Source organism: Hyperolius riggenbachi, chromosome 7 (assembly GCF_040937935.1).
Source record: "Hyperolius riggenbachi isolate aHypRig1 chromosome 7, aHypRig1.pri, whole genome shotgun sequence".
Taxonomy (NCBI): Eukaryota; Metazoa; Chordata; class Amphibia; order Anura; family Hyperoliidae; genus Hyperolius; species Hyperolius riggenbachi.
The window spans coordinates 296,195,368-296,214,355 of NC_090652.1; the positions used below are offsets into that span (position 1 = coordinate 296,195,368).

Here is an 18,988-nt window from a genome sequence, read left to right on the forward strand (position 1 = left end):
ATGCGAATCGCCGCTAATGTATTTAATAGGAAATTCGCATGCGGCTATGGTATGTGAATTTTCATGCGAATTCACATGCGAATTCGCATAGGTACCAATGTAATTCAAACAGGCAGTGACATGGTTAAATTCGCATATACCCTCACCTATGCGAATTCGCGGCAAAAAACGCATGGGAAATCGCATCCGTATGCGATTTCATCAGCGGTGGAATCCAGGCGATTCCGCAACGCAATAGTGGAAACAAGCCCTAACTAATGCGGCCTGATTGTCTGAAGCCTCTTTCCCTCCTGTTTTCCCCTCCCACACCTCTGTTCTCATGCGGAGACAATGCACTTTCTATAGTGGAGGGCAAGCTATACATACATAATCAGGCAGATGAGAGTAAGGGAGGAAATGACATCAGGATCAGCTTCAAAATAGTCACACTTAAAAATGGGAAATGCTTAGAAGGATTTTCTCTTTTAACTGTAGAATAATCATTAAATTCAAAATGTGGACAGTGCAATACATATGTTTTGTAAGTAGAGCAAGTATTCATCTACTTTGTATATGTTTTTTTCTGAGATAGTATGGCTGACAGCTCCTCTTTAAGGAAATGCTGAGACTTCCCCATGAGGAGATAGACTAGTCCAAAACCTTTCAAATCTGTCCAAATTTTTACTACTTGCTGTGACAACATAAGAGATAAGCAATTCATATATTTATAGTGAGTTTTACTTTGGGATAATTAACCCCTGTATGTGTAAACATGCATTTTAACCACTTAATGACAAGCTGACTTAATGGTTCCAGGACGTTTTATGCTGCTGCTGCCGCCGCCGCTGCATCAACATGCATGTGAAAATGGTAAAAAAAAACACCATACAAAAAAAACAAAAAACCTTTATTTCCAAATATATTGTCACCATACTTTGTACTAGGGGACATAATTAAAATCTTGTGATAACCAGAACAAATAGGCAGATAAAATGTGTTGGTTTTATGCACAGTAGCAGTGTTTATATTAAAACTATAGGGGGGTGAAATTGGAGAAAGTGTATTTTTTCCCCCTTTAAAATGCATAGAAAATAAATTACTGGAAACCAAGATCAACCTCAAAAACCCAATTGGTGGTGAAAACAAGATCTAGATCATTTAATTGTGATTAGTAGTGATGAAAGGGGCACTACAGAAAAAAAATTGTAATATTTAAAATATGTGCAAACATATACATTTCTTTCCCAGAGTAAAATGAGCCATAAATTACCTTTCTCCTATGTTGCTGTCAATTCCAGTAGGTACCGGTAGTAGAAATCCGACAGAAGCGACAGGTTTTGGACTAGTCCATCCCTTCATAGGGGGATTCTCTGGGATTTATTTATTTTCAAAAGCACTTAGTGAATGGCAGTTGATCTGTCCAACTGCCAAAAAACTGTGCAGCTAGCAGGGAAGCTGGCCAGCATCATGGTTTACATCCTTTTTTAGGGAATATCTTTATAAAGAATAAAAGACTTGCTGAGAATCCCCTATGGAGAGATGTCAGATTTCTACTACCTACTGTAAGTGACAGCAACATAGCAGCAAAGTAATTTACGGCTCATTTTACTCTGGGGGGGGGGGGGGGGAGAATTTACTTATTTGTCTATGTTTGCACATATTTTAAATGTTGCAATTTTTTTTTGCCACAGAGCCCCTTTAAGCTATTGGCAAATGAAAGGGATGAGCACTGAAAGGTGGGGGGAAAAAAAAAAAAAAATCCCACGTGTCCGTTATGCTGGGAATACACGGTGTGTTTTTGCGGCTCGATTCTGCCGCCCGATCGATTCCCCGCACCCGATTTGCTTATCTTCTGCTTGTTTTCCTTATCTTTTTCCATTGTTCCCCAGCGCAGAATCGATCGGGCTGGTGAGCGGACGTGTCGGAAATGGTCAACCGGGCCACCTAAAATGGCTCAACCAAGCGGCAAAAACGTACCGTGTATTCCCAGCATAAGACTGTCTAATTTTTCACAATAGTGGAGCTTTAAATTGGTGTATTCTGTTTAGGCAAGAGGCCAAATACAAATGTGACTATCATGCTTCTTGCGAGGACTCGCTGCAGTAACCAGTCTCTATACATCCATACCTGCAGCTATAGATAGATCAGGAGCAGAGCATGGAATAAAAACTAACAGACGGCCAAGCAAAGTATATACTCGATTTTTAGAATTATTGTTTTCCTCCTTAAAGCACACCAGAGGTGAGAGTGATATGGGGGGTTCCATTTATTTCCTTTTAAACAATGCAAGTTACCCGGCTATCTTGCTGATCCTCATACTCTTAGCCATAGATCCTGGACAAGCATTCAGGTCAGGTGCTCCAGCTGGATTATCCACATGCTTACTTCAGGTATGCGAGTCAGACACTACTGCAGCCAAATAGATCAGCAGGACTGCTAGGCAACTGGTATAGTTTAAAGTGAAATAAATATGGCAGCTTCTATGTGCTTTCACTTCAGGTTCCCTTTAACAAAAGTGAAATGATGTAGTTCAGACAGATTAAAGTGATACCTGGACAGTTCTGACATGGCAGCCGAGGAGTCTTGTATGATGGAGGGGTCATCGGGATCTGAAATGGAACAAGGACAATATTAATATCCCCCGCCATAGGCAGAGACTTCACTAAAAGTCACAGATCATCCAGTGATGGAGAAGAGATCAGACACCAACCTTCCTCATCCTCATCATCCTGGCTGTCATCCAGACCCTCCGGCAGCTCTTCCTCAGCACAGTCTGCACCATTTGGCACCAGAGACCTACGTGGAGAAACACACACATTGCATGCAAGTCCTGATCTGTACTCTCCAATTCATCCAATCCAAAGCCACACATTTAAAAGGTCCATCATAGTGAAAACTTATAAAATTTACAAAATACATTTAAGCACATATAAATAAGAAGTATGTTTCTTCCAGAGTAAAATGAGCCATAAGTTACTTTTCTCCTATGTTGCGGTCACAGTAGGTAGTAGAAATCTGGCAGAACCGACAGGTTTTGGGCCAGTCCAACTACTCATGGGGGATTCTCAGCAAGGCTTTTATTAAAAAAAAATTGCCTGAATAAGATTTATACTGTGATGCTGGTTAGCCTCCCTGCTCACTGAATACTTTGTTGGCAGTTGTACAGAGCAATTGCTATTCACTAAGTGCTTTTGAAACTAAACAAAAACCTTAGAATCCACCACCGGGAGAGGAGTTAGTCCAAACCCTATCAGTTCTGTCAGATTTTTACAACCTACTGTAAGTGACAGCAACATAGGAGAATATGTATGGCTCATTTTACTCTGAATGAAATGCAAATGGGACACCCAGCAGGTCAGATAGGTTTCTTCAGGCCAAGTCTGCAGCTGTGGAGGAGCGCAACTGCACTGGGCATATGCAAGTGTGGTCCACACATTTCCAGAATCGCTTGTGCATGGAAGAAAAACAAACATAGGGCCTGTTTCCACTATACGCACATTGGATGCAGAAAAACTGACTCCAGTTAATGCCTTTGGTAAAATCTGCATCAGAAGGGGGATATATAAAAAAAAAAAAAAAAAAAAAAAAAAAAAAAAAAAAAAAAAAAATCGCTTTTAGGGGAAATAGGCCCATAGGCATTCATTGGAGTCATATTTTCTGCATCCAATCTGCATGTAGTGGAAACAGGCCCATACATGAGCACTGTCCCTTAGTGAGCATGCAGACCTTACTTGTGCATGCCCAGTACTGATGAGCACATCCACAACCTCATTCACGGACAGAAGATAAAAAAGGAACACAGTGCTGGAACGGCATGTAGAAAAATCCGGGAACCCGGTGTATGACCAGAGGCTTCCCACTAAAGGCTCGTACACCCGATTTTATGGGACAGGTCCGTCAGACCCTCCCCCGCTGGGCGGGCATTCCAGCGACAGTCCAGCGTGTGTACAGTCTGTCTGCAGACTGATGAGGCTGTTTCTGAGCGATACGCTGCGCAGATTGTTCAGAAACAGCCTCATCAGTCTGCCTGACAGACTGTACATACGCCGGACTGTCACTGGAACGCCCGCCCAGCGGGAGGGTCTGACGGACCTGTCCCATAAAATAAAGCGTGTGTACGAACCTTTATGAGGTAAGCATCAATATTAAAGTTTTTTGTTTTGTCTTCTCCCCCTCTGATGATCGGCACCCTTATCCCCTACATTAATTACCCCCAACATGGCGATACAAAGCTCCAGTCACTGGAATTTTCAGCGGTAGCAGAAAGCCTCATCACCAAAAAGAGGCTAGCGCCGCCAGCAGCGATCAGTATTTTCTTTTTTTTTTTTTGAGGTGGTGAATGGGCTTTGAAAAGCATTATCCTCATGCAGTACAGAGTTTCAATCTATAGGCGGCACCCTCCTCCTGTGTCCTCTCTCGTTTGCAGGGCGCCTGTACCCGTGACCACATAAACCCCATCGGGTCCCAGGACACCAGCGATGGTGATGGGACAAAGAAGGAGTGCACCAGCGGCCAGCTAAACTATGTCATTCGTAAAAAGGTGACAAAACATTTGCATGCAACAGTAATGATGAGAGAAGCCAGGGCTTGACAAAATACGGAACTCAGGCGTCCATAGGACATTTTTAGGATCCAGCTGGTAGTGCAGCAGGCGCTGAATTACATACTGGTGAACGCTACTATAGAGAATTTAAAGACAACCAGAGATGAAGCACCCTGTTGTATTTTACCTTATAAATCAGTGGGAACATGACAGTAAACACCTAATCTGCTCTTTGTTTCATTGTTCTCTGCTTAATCTGACTGTTATCACCTCTGATAAGAATCCCAGACTGAGCACTCAGTCTAGCTTTGCTATGGAAAGATTATAGCTGAGTCTGTCTTCTCTGGTGTATTTTCAAGCCCAAGCCTGCCCCCTTGTGGCTCTGCTATAATGACTCCGCTATAACTATTCCCTGCAAAGCCAGACTGAATGCTCAGTCCAGGATTCTTATCACAGCTGATAACAGACACTTTTAGCAGTGAGGATGAAACAGAAAGCAGGGTAAGGGTTTTCTCTAATGTTCTTACTGATATATATATGGTAAAATACACAAGGGCGCTTCATCTCTGGTTCTTCTCTTTAAATGCATCAATAGCAGTTGTATGCCAATGGACAGCTCCTTGTATTTCATAACTGCTGAATACCAGTGCAAAATACTATAGTACTAACACCTGTAACTCTGGCATCATCATAATGGGAGACTGCACCCAAATGATAGGTGTCTGAACAAGGACAATGGAAGCAGAGTATCACATAAGTTTAGGCAATATACAGGATGGCGCACAAAAGAACGCCCCAGAGTCTGACACGTATGCTACTATACAGGCTGGTTCTGCAACACAGGCTTCATTAAGCCAGAGAGGACACAAACAGCAGGGAGAGTGAAAGGCGCACAGGCAATGGCTGCCAGAGTCAGCCTGTATACTGGCGCATGCGACTGGCTCTGGGCCGGTGTTCCTGTACCACATTGTATAAAGAAAGTTAGCTTAAATAATTAAAAAGCACCCGAGAGAGTGACATTTCGTATTAAACAATGCACATTGCCTCCCTGTCCTGCTGATACTCTGTCTTTAATACTTTAGTAAAGGCCTTGCAATAGGATAGGTGGGGTAACATTTGGAAGGAGAGGGGCAACAATTATAAGGGCAACTATAGCAGACTGATGGGATGAAGCAAGACAAATCCAGAGTATGGGTAACAGCACTTTATCAACACCATTTGCCTCATCCGGTGTACAAATATTAATAGCAGCAGTTATAAAACATTCCAGGCTGGCTACCTGCCCTCTGGGGATTTGGCCAACCCAGAGATAAACTATTAACAATATCAATGCAGCTTTGGGCTGCACACAACTTACTCTTGATCAGTTGCTGCAGAACTGGGTCGGTCATTGGCCTCGGTTCCACTAGTCCTATTAAGATGAATGGTGGAAATCTGAGAAGCCATTACAGTTATATTCACTCGCTGAGATATCTCCCCACTGGTAGAAAGCTGTGGTTCACTTGTAGCAGAACTTTCAGTAGAATGACAGGAAGTATTAAGAGCACTCTGATTACTGTCCATGATGCAGATGTTGGCATTGGGAAGGTTCCCATTTTCTTCAGTAAGGCTGTGAGGCCCATTGCCATTTGGAAAGCCCGTATGGAAGTTGTCACCAGGTAACTGCTCATCGCATTTAGCAAATGCCTCATCCTTCGGGCAGACTGGTTTAGGCAAACTGTCAAGATGCTTTCCAGCTAATCTTCTCACAGCCTCTGTGAGTTGAACCTCTCTTTTAGGTATGTTGGTAACCTTACCGTTTACCTGCCATGTAGAGTCATCTGTTTTGGCTGGTCCCTGAATAAGGCTGGACGAAGACATTTTGTAAGAAACATTCCCTGCGCTAATACTATTGTGATTCAGCACCGGCACTCCACCACCAGGCTGGCCGAAGTCTAGCTTCTGACCATTATGCCAAGAAGCAGACTTTGCTCCAGCAAGCAGTAGGGACTGGTTCCTCCTGTCTGGCTGAGGAGGTGAAGGCACTTTAGCACTTGTAGGACGTAGGAAAGAGTTCACAACTAGGGTTGGCCTGGAAGCATCTGAGAACTGTTTAGGCGACACACTGGAAGGTCTTCTAATACCAAGTTCAGGTGGCTCACCAGCTGCGCTGGGCAAGGGAAACTGCTCTACCAATGATGAAGTCATGGCACTATTCATTCTTATTGATTTAAGAAAAGGCCTGATTGGAGGGCACCGGCAGGAGTAAGGCCTCTGATCCTCGGCTTTCGCCTTTAAAAGGGGAGAACCGATTCTTTTGTTGGGTCTCTGGTGAATTGACTGTCTGTGCAAAACCAATGTTCTCTCAAGAGTGTCATGCAGGGACCTTGGCGGGGTCCGAGGAGGAGACGGTGTTATTGGTGTTGCTGTCCTGCTTGGCTCAGACGGAAAGCTAACACTGGGAACCATAAAGTGAACAGGTGGGTGACCATAGCCCAAATGAGCATTCTTTCTCTCCAGCGTCCAGATCTGTGCCGGCAGGTGGTTGTTTCTGGGTTGCCGGTGTTCGCCAAGATGTGGGTGGGTCACCTGTGGATGATATTCACACCCATGCGTTGCATCATACGCCCGGGTTCCTACAGATGCCATCAGTGGCCATGTCACACCATGCACATTCCCAACAATGCTGCATGCCGGACCATCCTGAAGGGCACCTGTGCCTGAAACACAAAAGAAAATGAACCTATGATTGTGCGTTCAACAAATTCTGTACCCAAGTTATATTCAATACAATAACAAACAAACACGCCGGTACTGGATTAGAGGGTTGTGCCTACACTGCATTTTCACATTTAAAGATCAAAGCTGGCATACAGCCCATAATAGGCACTATAGGGACATATAGTAGAATGTAATACATTAGTTACGATACCCACTTTTACAGTCATTTTCCTGGTTTCAGGATCAGAAACATCACTGATCAATTTCACCAGCTCCATGTAGGAGGATCAACAGATATTGAATCCCATGAGCAGGTTGTGTAGGTTAAACACTCATATTACATGGAGGTGGTAAAATTGGTTTGGACAATCTTAACTGAAAGTGTGTACCAGGCTTAACCTCCCTGGCGGTATGATTTTTTTTTACAAGCTTTCACATCCTAAAAATCATACCGCTTGATAGATCTGCTGCAGCCCTGCACATTCCACAACTCCAATGGATCCAACTCGGGATTACTGCTGAGCTGAAGATTTCCATCCCAAGCCTGACTCGGGGTTACCACTAAGGAGGTTAAAGAACTCCCAAGGGAAACATCTTAATCTATCTTTACTTACATGGGGTTTCTTCCAGCCCTTAGATGTCATTTCGGTACCTTGCCGCAGCTCCGGTCCTCGGTGTCCCACTGGCCACCTGTAAAGATTGCCGTCAAGTTGGTGTGCAAATGAATGCACCCATGTCACCTGGCGTGGACAATCACGGACGATTATTACTAGTGGACAGCGGGAAACGGAGGGGTAGAGCTGCGGTGAGGGACCGAAATGACATCTAGGGGTTGGAGGAAGCTTCGGGTAAGTAAATATAGATTAAGATGATCCCCTCGGGAGTCCTTTAAAGCTGTGGCCACCAGTGATAAATGTCAGAATGCAAATCAGAGAGAGGAAATATTTTACAATCGGCAAACACTGACTAAATAATCTATATGAATATAGTATAAGAAATTAAATGATATTATATTTAATGATAAAAAAGGATTCATTAAGGCTGGTTTCACAGTGGGACGTTAAAGTCCCACGTTACAGCAGCCAGTAACGCAGCCTAACTCACAGCACTGGAAAATCAATGTGCTGTTCACAGTGCACACGTTGCGTTAGGGTATAACGCTGCACGTTGAATGAAAGTGCAGCATGCTGTACGTCATACCCCTATAGAGCTGCGTTAGATTGTTTGCACATGCTCAGTGACTAGCCACATGGCTAATTAATATTCACTGCACTGTGGTGACTCGTGGTGATACTCGTAGTGTTGTCTGGATCATGAACGAATCTTTCATTTGATCCCGATCTTTTTTGTGAGTCGAATCATCCGGGTCACCACAATGAAAGATTCGGTTCACGGTGGATGTCTGTCTGGAAGAAACAAGAACATACAGAATGTACAATGCAGGGAAAGTCCTGTCCTGGTAGTCATTTCACCCAGTCTGCTTCCCTAGTAAAATGATTCGGTTCAAAGATCCAGATCTTTTCAATGATCCGATTCAAATGATCCGAATCCTTAAAAAGATCCAGACTTCCTATCACTAACCTGGATCGGCTGCTTGGAGAGCCACATAACGCAGCATTATCTGACGTCCAACTTCAACACCACCATGCGTTGCGTTAGGGGCACGTTATGCGGCCATGACGTCCCCTAAAATGCAACGTCTTGGTGGGAAAGTAGCCCAAGTTCTTTTTACTTTAGTTCCGCTTTGTCAAGACCACATCCCTTGAACAGGAACCAGGATAAGTTTCTGAGGTCTGAACAAGAAGCCAAGGATTATTTGACACATAGGCTACTGTATATATTAAAGTATTAAAAGGACATCCGAGGTGAAAAGAAAATTATGAGAAAATCAAATTTTATCTATCCTCCTAAAAATGACTTTTTATATCCCACAGTTTTATTTTATATTTAAATCTCATTTTTTTTATATTTTTACTGTTTCATGGTCTCTGCTGAATAACACCTTCATTGAAGTATGCTAGAGCTCAAATCGGAATTATTGATCCTTTTTATCTTTCCTGCTTCCAGAAGCCATTTACTGATAGGAAAGTGTTTTATGGCTGTAATTACTTATCAGTGAGGGTTATGCTATAGTCTGACCCAGTCCGACCCGGACAGAAACTGTCACTTGCATACCTGATGTTTAACTCTTCCAGGCAGAGGGGAAAAAAAAAAAAAAAAAAGGAACACAGCCTAGTTACGTGTGTGCTTGGCCACACACACACACACACACACACACACACACACACACACACACACACACACACACACACACACACACACACACACACACACACACACACACACACACACACACACACACACACACACCTTATTTCACCTCAGTTGTCCTTCAAGTTTACCTAAAGGACTGCATCGTTTCTCATATTTAAATATGGCTCAATACTAAAAACATTTTAAATCAAATACTAAAAGACCTTCCAAGTTGTGTCTCCCTCCCCATATCTTGCACCTGTGGTATTCTGCAAAAAGCATCATGCTCTTTAAAAGCATTTGTATTTGGAAGTTTGTATGGCTGGCAGTGGCAGAAGCAAGAGTCAATAGGGTCAGAGGTTACAGCAGGTGCTGGTCAGGAGGGGCTACAATGTGCTCTGTACTGTCACGTAATCAGAGCTCATCACTAGACACTTCTATGTACTGTTCTGTTTGCCAGCATCCTATGAACAACACATTACTTTCAAAGCTGAGCAACCCAAACACATAGCAGCATTTTCCACTCTTCAGGTGAGCTGGTACCATATACAGTACAAGCATCAGTGGCCCCACTGAAGCAATCAGTTCTTGGTCCCAAAAACATTGTTAGCACCCTGAATCAAACGCTATAGCGATCTAGAGGGATATGGTGGCTGCCATATTTTATGCCTTTTTAAACAATGCACATTGCATGGCTGTCATGCTAATCCTGTACACACACTGCTGACTGATGCCACCTATCGAGGTTTGGTACCCAATTCCTCAGGGCAACATTGCTGGACCAACAATGACAAACAAAGTCTGTGTAACCAACAACACTCTTTTGCTATGTGGGAGGGGGGCAGAGGGACAATGGAGTGGCACGTAGTACGTGGCATTACGTGGCGGGTGGGAGAGCGTGAGGACAATGGAGTTGACCATTGCTTGGGACCTGGCTTGGGACCTGGCTTGGGAAGCATGCAGGCCCAACTCTTGAAGCAACCGTGCCGGCCAATTATTCAATCTTGCACTGTGAGAGACAAGTCGGCAAGGGTGGGGGGGTTGCCATATGCTTCAGATCCTCCTTGAACATAAGGCCCCTGCCCATAGGCCCCACTGAAACCTTTGAATGTATTGCAGCTCAACTGTCAGCAGAAGTAAACATCAACATATTGCTCATATACCGCCCCCCAAAAAATGGTCCAGCCTTTCTTAAGGAAATATCTGAACTCTTATCCTGCGTAACAGTGGAACACCCTAGATGGATCATCCTGGGAGACTTCAATGCATGGGTGGATGATCACGACTCCCAGCTAGGAAGTGAACTACTTCTCATAATGAATGAACTGGGTTTCTCTCAGGCTATCAACCTCCCCACCCATACGAAAGGGCACACCCTGGATCTTATATTTCATTCCGGACTTTTAATATCACACATGGATATAAACCCAGTGGTATGGTCAGACCACCACACCATCCACTTCTCTCTGACAGCACCAGCGATAAAACACAGAGGGAAAGAACTCATAAAATACCGTTCACTGAAAGATGTCTCACCCCAGCACGTTCAGAATATCCTCAACTTCGACGCATTAACCAATCATTGCGCAGACCCAGACTCCATGGTCCTGATTTACAACCATGCAGTGTCATCTGCCTATGACGCCCTCGCTCCAGTTCGCATCAAACGATCTACACCACTTCACCATGCACGGTGGTTTGACAGCTCACTAAAGGACCTAAAGAAAGAAGTGCGCAGACTAGAAAGGAAGTGGCGAAAATCTCAGAATTCAAAAGATAAACACACCCTTGTCTCTCACCGGGAAAGCTACCAAAATGCGATCACCAAGAAAAAATCCTCCTACCTATCACAGGAGATCGCAAAGGCCGCCAACAGACCAGCCCAACTATTCCGCACAGTTGATAGACTATGTAATCCATCCTGTCTAAAACCCACTATAACTCCCTCAAAGGAGCTATGTGAGAAATTTGCCTGCTACTTTGCTGACAAAGTATCTTCTATTCGGTCTCTCATTCAGTCCACAGCACCCAAGACTCATGCAACTAATGGAAATAGCTGCAAAAACAACCTAACACCCTGGACTGATTTCAAAAGTATTAGCGAGGAAGAGATCTCAGACACCCTCTGTCGTCTCCGCCAGACAACCTGCGACCTGGACCCTGGGCCAACTAAACATATGCTGAAATGCCCTGACCTGCTTGGTCCAGCATTTCACAAAATAGTAAATTGCTCTCTGCAAGCAGGGAGGTTTCCTACCTCTCTAAAAGAAGGAATCATCAAGCCCCTTCTCAAAAAACCTTCCATGGATCCAGATGCTATGAGCAGCTACAGACCTGTCTCCAACCTCCCCTTCTTAGGTAAAGTTATTGAAAAAGCTGTCTATCTGCAACTTGAAACCAGGCTGTCAGTAAACAACATCCTGGACCCTCTACAATCTGGCTTTAAGAAACACCACAGCTGTGAAACAGCCCTCATCCAAGTCTGCAACGATCTGCTCATGGCAAGGGACAGAGGGGAATGCTCCATCCTAATCCTGTTGGATCTCTCAGCTGCTTTTGATACAGTTGACCATGAAATCCTGCTTAACAGACTGCAGGAGTACTGTGGCATCAGTGGATCAGTCCTTCAGTGGTTCAGATCATTCCTGACTGACAGAACACAGAGAGTATCCCTAGGACCTATAATGTCCAAACCTGCACCTCTACAATTCGGAGTGCCACAAGGATCAATCCTATCCCCTCTGCTGTTTGCAATCTACATGTTGCCACTCGGTACACTTATCCAACGACATGGCCTGACGTACCACTGCTACGCCGATGACACACAGCTATACCTGTCCTTCAAACCTGGTGGAACAGACCCTACCCCAAAAATAAACTCTTGCTTAGCTGAGCTTCAGGCATGGATGAATGATAACTGGTTAAAACTGAATGCTGACAAAACTGAGGTCCTGTTTGTCCAAAGCCAGTGCTCGCCATCAAAACAGCTCTATCCTAAAGCAACACCAATCAGGATTGGGAATTCAGACATAAACAGCTCCAACCTTGTGCGCAGCCTTGGCGTACTAATCGATGGGGAATTGAGTTTCAGAAACCAAATTTCATCTGTAGTTAAATCTTCCTTCTTTCATCTGAAGAACATTGCAAAGATTAAACATCTGATTCCCCCAGAGGATCTTCAAACCCTAGTCCACGCCTTCATCACATCACGGCTGGACTACTGCAATGCCCTTTATGCTGGCCTCCCCAAAAAAGACCTGCGTCGCCTGCAATTAGTGCAGAATGCTGCTGCCAGATTGCTAACAAACCAGCCTCGCCACTGTCACATTACACCGATCCTTCGCTCACTGCACTGGCTACCAGTAGAATGGAGAATACTCTTCAAGATTGGACTGCTGACATTCAAATCCCTGCACAATCTGGGCCCTGGATACATGAAGGACTTGCTGAAGCTGCACCACACCTCTCACAACCTCAGATCAGCAAGTTCTATAAACTTGGTCACTCCCAGAGTGCACCTCAAAAAATCTGGAGACAGAGCCTTCTGTCATGCTGCCCCTACTCTTTGGAACTCCCTACCACACCCAGTAAAGACAGCACCATCCCTGGAGCTATTCAAATCCAGACTGAAAAGCCACCTGTTTAGCCTGGCATTTCCAGATTTATAAAATTCTTCCCCTGTACCACGATGGTCGGAGCCATGCTTATGCGCTTTGAGTCCCACGGGAGAAAAGCGCTTTACAAATGTTATTTGTTGTTGTTGTTGTTGTTGCTAGGGCAAGTTGATCCGCTGAGCGGATAGCTTGAGGAGTGGCGGTCTGGGGGCTGCTGTACACACGCATGACTATCGTCTGAGGCGGGAGAGTGGGAATGTGGGCGTGTGGTGTCTGTACATTTATTCCTCAGATATTCCCACAAACTGCCAGAAGGCTGGCGGCAAGCTTATAGGCAGGACGGGTCTGTAAAAGGAGAAGAGATTGTTCAAGTCAGGCAACTGCACCTTGAAAATGGACAACCCCGAAAGGGTGGAGACAGGAATGTGTGAAAGGGTTCATTCTATTTCAATGGAAAACATGGGGGCCAGTCTGTGCATCTGTTTGTCTGGCAGTGGACCTAGTTATAGTGTTATTCCCAGGCTCTTTTAGCTGGGTGCCCCACCCGGCTAGTTTTGGTGAGCACCCCGGCTGTCATCGGCTCACCACCTCCTCTGCTGTAAGCAGAATTGTACAGAGAAGTTCCGGCCCTGCATTCTCATCTTTCCCCACCCGGCTACTTTTTCATGTCACCGGGCAGGAAAAAATTGTGGGGTGAACACTGTAGTATGAACTGCCTCAGAGATGAACAGATGGTGTGACCACATGCAGCAACACCTAGTGTTAACAAGGACTAAACTCCATGCAGATCGTGCCCCGGGAACTGAACCTGGGACTCCGCTGCTGAAAGCTGAGAATTATAAGTATCTATTGTCACTTAACTGCCCCCCATCTAATTCCTACAATAGTCATAGGTGTATGTATGTAGTGTATGGCCAATTTTAGGGGGAAGCCAATCAACTCATCTGTATGTTTTTGGGGTGTGGGAAGAAAATAGAGTGCCCAGGGGAAACCCACAAAAACACAGAAAGAACATACAAACTCCATGCAGATAGTGCCCTGGCTTGGAATCAAACCGGGGACCCAGCGCTGCGAGGCGAGAGTGCTAACCATTACGCCACTATGCTGAATTTTAAACAGTAAGCCATTGTTTGCCCGGATGCATACGCCATAGTATTGAGAACTCTTTAATTTGATGAAGGTTTGCTTTGAACAAGCTGATGATTTATAGTGAGACTCTAATTCCAGCAGAGACAGGATGAGCGATACCTGGCCGGCCTTTCTCACCTACACAGCAGCCGGTACACAGGAAGTTCACAAGAAGCACTGCAGCTCGAGTGACAGGCAATTAGCACTGCCAGTGGTGAAACGTATACAACACAGCTCAACATAAGTCTAATTACTGCTCATCACAGATTCATGAGGGTGTATTTCCCAAGGAGGGATTATATGCCTCCGCTGTGTTAGTTTAGGAATCCTATTTCAGCATAGAAACCCGTCAGACAAGCCGGACTGCAGAGAACAGGAATACAAACAAAAAAGCTCTTCCCCAACCATTTATGAGCATTAGTAATGGCTGATGTCATGTGACAGAGGCAAATCATGCCATGCAGCCAGCAGAGTGCAGAGGCTGTGTGTGCACAGAATATCTGTTCTGTGGCTGCAGCCACATCTAGTGTGTATGTGTTGTAAGCACAGGCACTCTGGCACCCTCCACAGACTGCGGTGTGCTGCATCATTCTACCAACTGCCTGAGCCTGCATATTATATATACACTGTAGAACAAGTCACGTTCCTTCAGTGTTGCATCTTCAGGAAGCAGCTCCACCCACATACAGTCAACCAAAAAGACACACCCACAGATGAAACATATGTTCTAAAGTATTCTTTTGTTTTTTGCTGTCAGGGCTCAAACGCACTAGCAGCCTTTTCTAAGCACTAGCGATTTGAAAAGCTTCTGCTAATGCAAGGCTATGGGCGATAAGCAAGCGCTTAGAAATGGCTTAGTAACATACTGCTAGTGGGTTCCAGGCCTTACTGTGGTCAGACTACCATCCAGGGGGCTCAGAGTGAGGAAGGCCCCATGGTCACTGCTTGGCAGTAGGTATAGCTACATCAGCATTTGTGGGAACATCACTAGTAAGAGAGTCTGTGGTGGGTGAGCAGGAGTTCAGAAGAGAAGGCAAGCACACTCCTGGACACCAACACAAGGCCCTGGGCACCAATCTAGGTTGCCTTGTGGGCGTACTGGCTGTGGTAACACAAAGATTACTGGGACTCCGCAAGGCACAAGACCACTGTCTGGGGAGGAATGGGTATGGTGGGTTGCTAAGTGTTGCAATGCAGAATACATCATTATGTTTATGTAACACTGACATCTTCTGCAGCACTTTACAGAGAACATAGTCCTCCGAAGAGCTCACAATCTTATTCTACCGTAGTCTAATGTCCTACCATGTTATGTATTTATATAGCACTGGCATCCTCTGCAGCACTTTACAGAGTACATAGTCATGTCACTGACTATCCTCCAAGGAGCTCACAATTGAATCCCATCCAGTCATAATCTAATGTCATACCATATACGTCCACAAAATGCAGTGGGGTACCGCATAACATGTGCATTTGTGGTACCACAGAGCCGGCCACCTAATGCAGTGCGGTACCACAGAGCCGGCCACCTAATGCAGTGCGGTACCACAGAGCCGGCCACCTAATGCAGTGCGGTACCACAGAGCCGGCCACCTAATGCAGTGCGGTACCACAGAGCCGGCCACCTAATGCAGTGCGGTACCACAGAGCCGGCCACCTAATGCAGTGCGGTACCACAGAGCCGGCCACCTAATGCAGTGCGGTACCACAGAGCCGGCCACCTAATGCAGTGCGGTACCACAGAGCCGGCCACCTAATGCAGTGCGGTACCACAGAGCCGTCCACCTAATGCAGTGCGGTACCACAGAGCCGTCCACCTAATGCAGTGCGGTACCACAGAGCCGTCCACCTAATGCAGTGCGGTACCACAGAGCCGTCCATCTAATGCAGTGCGGTACCACAGAGCCGTCCACCTAATGCAGTGCGGTACCACAGAGCCGTCCACCTAATGCAGTGCGGTACCACAGAGCCGTCCACCTAATGCAGTGCGGTACCACAGAGCCGTCCACCTAATGCAGTGCGGTACCACAGAGCCGTCCACCTAATGCAGTGCGGTACCACATGTGTCATACTCAGGGCTGTGGAGTCAGTTCAAAAATCCAGGGCTGTGGAGTCGGAGCAATTTTGGGCACCCGGAGTTGTGGCGTCATAAACTGAGGAGTCGGAGTCGGGTGATTTTTGTACAAAATCCACACCCCTGTTGAATATTAGACTAAGGAGTCGGAGTCGAGGCCATTTTGGTTACCCGGAGTTGGAGTCGTGGTTTCATAAACTGAGGAGTCTGAGTTGGAGTTGGAAGATTTTTGTACCGACTCCACAGCCCTGCAAAAATCTTCCAACTCCAACTCCTCAGTTTCTGAAACCACGACTCCAACTCTGGGTGCCCAAAATTGCCCCGACTCCAACTCAGACTCCACATCCCTGGTCATACTGCACGCATAACCTGCAATGCCACTTTTCCCCTCTGTTGCAATCCCCCCTTTTACAGGATATGCAACTCTTCACCGAACTTACCCCCAAAGGTAATAATGCGATCTCTGTTCGTATTCTACATGATCCAATAGAACATACTATTTAACAAAAAAAAAAAAAAAAAAAAAAAAAAAAAATTATACCGTTAATGGGAACCTTTACTGTCAATCTGATATCACCACTACATTCTGTGACCAGTTTTGCTGAAAATATATGGAAGAAAGACCAAAAGCTTCACAGCTGTAAACTCACATTTTGGGCTTTTTTGTTGCTTCTGCTGCACAATAGCAAGCATTGCATGAAAGAGGATGTGAGCTCTGACTCAGCACATCTGATCACACATCCAGGCTCTGATCCAGCTCAACCACGCTTTATTCTCAGAGCCGAACATGAGGATTCCTGGTCATGCTCCACAGTGTTCTCCCCAGGCTCTTTTAGCCGGGTGCTCCACCCGGCTAGTTTTGGTGAGCACCCGGCTGTCATCGGCTCAACTCCTCCTATGCTATAAGCAGAGTTGCGCACAGAAGCACCGGCCCTGCATTCTGTCATATTCCCCCACCCGGCTACTTTTTCATGCCACCCGGCTACTATTTCATGCCACCCGGCTGGAAAAAATTTCTGGGGAGAACACTGCTCCAACTAGTGTTACATTTAGATGGGCATTCATTTTAATGTGCAGCAAAGGAACACCCATTTAAAGCAGACCGGTTAGGGGAGGGGAAAAAAGAAAAAGAAAAAAGTACCCCTTAGCAGGTACTTAGCTTGGGATTTGGAGGGGGGGGGGGGGGGGGGAAAGAGCCTCTGCATCCTAAACAGGCTCCCCCATCCTCCACAGCAGAGGGGATCCAGCATAGTAGGAGGTCTACACTAATCTGTAGATCCAATCCTTTATTTCTGGACATAACCATAGATTAAACAAACAGGCATCACATAGCTGACATGTTTCGGACTAGGTCAGTCCTTAATTATAGCTAGCTGTATAATGGCAGTCTAGACCAGTGATGGCTAACCTTGGCACTCCAGATGTGGTGGAACTACAAGTCCCATGAGGCATTGCAATACTCTGACAGCTCTAAGCATAACTCGGAGAGGCAGGATGGGGATATGTAGTTTTGTCACAGCTGGAGTGCCAAGGTTAGCCATCACTGGTCTAGACAAATATATAGGAATATCTAAGCGCAAGTCCCACCCACAGTCTGGACCAAAAGTGGGCAGGAATCCCTGGGCAGCAAAGGTGGAAGGTGAAAATCACCTTCAACCTGCCCAATGCAAATTCATTCTCAAAACAAGTTTGACTAAAATCACAAATGTACAAACTGATAGTAACTCAGTATAATAAATTTGACATGAAGATAAAAATGTTAAAGGGGTTCTTAATGTAAAAGGGTTTTTAAAAACAAAAAAAATTGTCACTTACCTGGGACCTCCATCAGCTCCCTGCAGCTGTTCCGCGCCATCCTCCTACGATCCTCCGTTCCCTGCCGCCCGGTCTAATCATTAGTCTACTACAACTGCCGCGCACTCGCTCCTGTTCGCAACTCCGGGAGTTTACTGCGCAGATGCAGTAAGGGTTTACTCTTACTGCGCCTGCTCTGTAAGCTCCCAGAGACGCGAGCGGGAGCGAGCAGTATTCATCTAGTTAGAAAAATAATTAGACCGTGTCAATGGTGGGGAACATAGGATCGTAGAAGGAAAGCACGGGACAGGACAGCTGCAGGGGCGGATAGAAGCCACAGGTAAGTGTCAGTTTTTAAAACCTTCCACAGAACCCCTTTAAGGAACAGCAAGTGTAAAAAGAGGGCTGTTACCAGTAGGTACTAATTAAACACAGTTAATAGTAAAGGGAGACAAAAAAGGGATTGGATCAGAGGAGAGGAGAGGCTAGGAAATAACACTATTATGTTATGAGCGCCAGGTCCCACCTGGCATTTAAGCCCTGTGGGATCCTGGTGCCCAAGCGCAGGGACGCCCTAAAGATCTCCTTGTCGGAGTGCATGCAGGCGCAGTAGACTCTCAGCTTGGGCTCTGCTGGAAATAGAGCCCGATCTGGTCCACTCTACTGCGCAGGCACCTGCACATTAGAGGGGACTCATCTGGGCTTTGCCATTTCCATTGAAGCCCAAGTTGAGAGCCACAACTGTGCCGGCACGCAGAAGTGAATATTGTTCAACACTTCTGCTCCAGGCTGCCAGTGCTGGATCAGGCTGGCGGAGAGAGACAGGAGAAGCCTCATTAAGATCCAGAGACTTCCCCTCCCTAGGTGAGGGAGATCCCGTGCAGTATAAAAACTCTGTGA

The 18,988-nt window shown here is 45.7% G+C and overlaps 1 protein-coding gene across 3 annotated transcripts in view; it reads right to left on the bottom strand.

Moving 5' to 3' along the window:
- The window catches only part of TTLL4 (tubulin tyrosine ligase like 4), a 78,994-nt gene that overhangs the window by 42,497 nt on the left and 17,509 nt on the right, over positions 1 to 18,988 (bottom strand). For all 3 annotated transcript variants that reach the window (XM_068246004.1, XM_068246006.1, XM_068246007.1), the window contains exons 2-4: positions 5,880 to 7,221; positions 2,690 to 2,775; positions 2,531 to 2,588 (exon numbers count right to left, since the gene is read on the bottom strand). In XM_068246004.1, coding sequence (XP_068102105.1) covers positions 2,531 to 2,588; positions 2,690 to 2,775; positions 5,880 to 7,150 — 1,415 coding nt within the window. In that variant the 5' untranslated portion in view covers positions 7,151 to 7,221. The remainder of the gene's footprint in view (positions 1 to 2,530; positions 2,589 to 2,689; positions 2,776 to 5,879; positions 7,222 to 18,988) is intronic.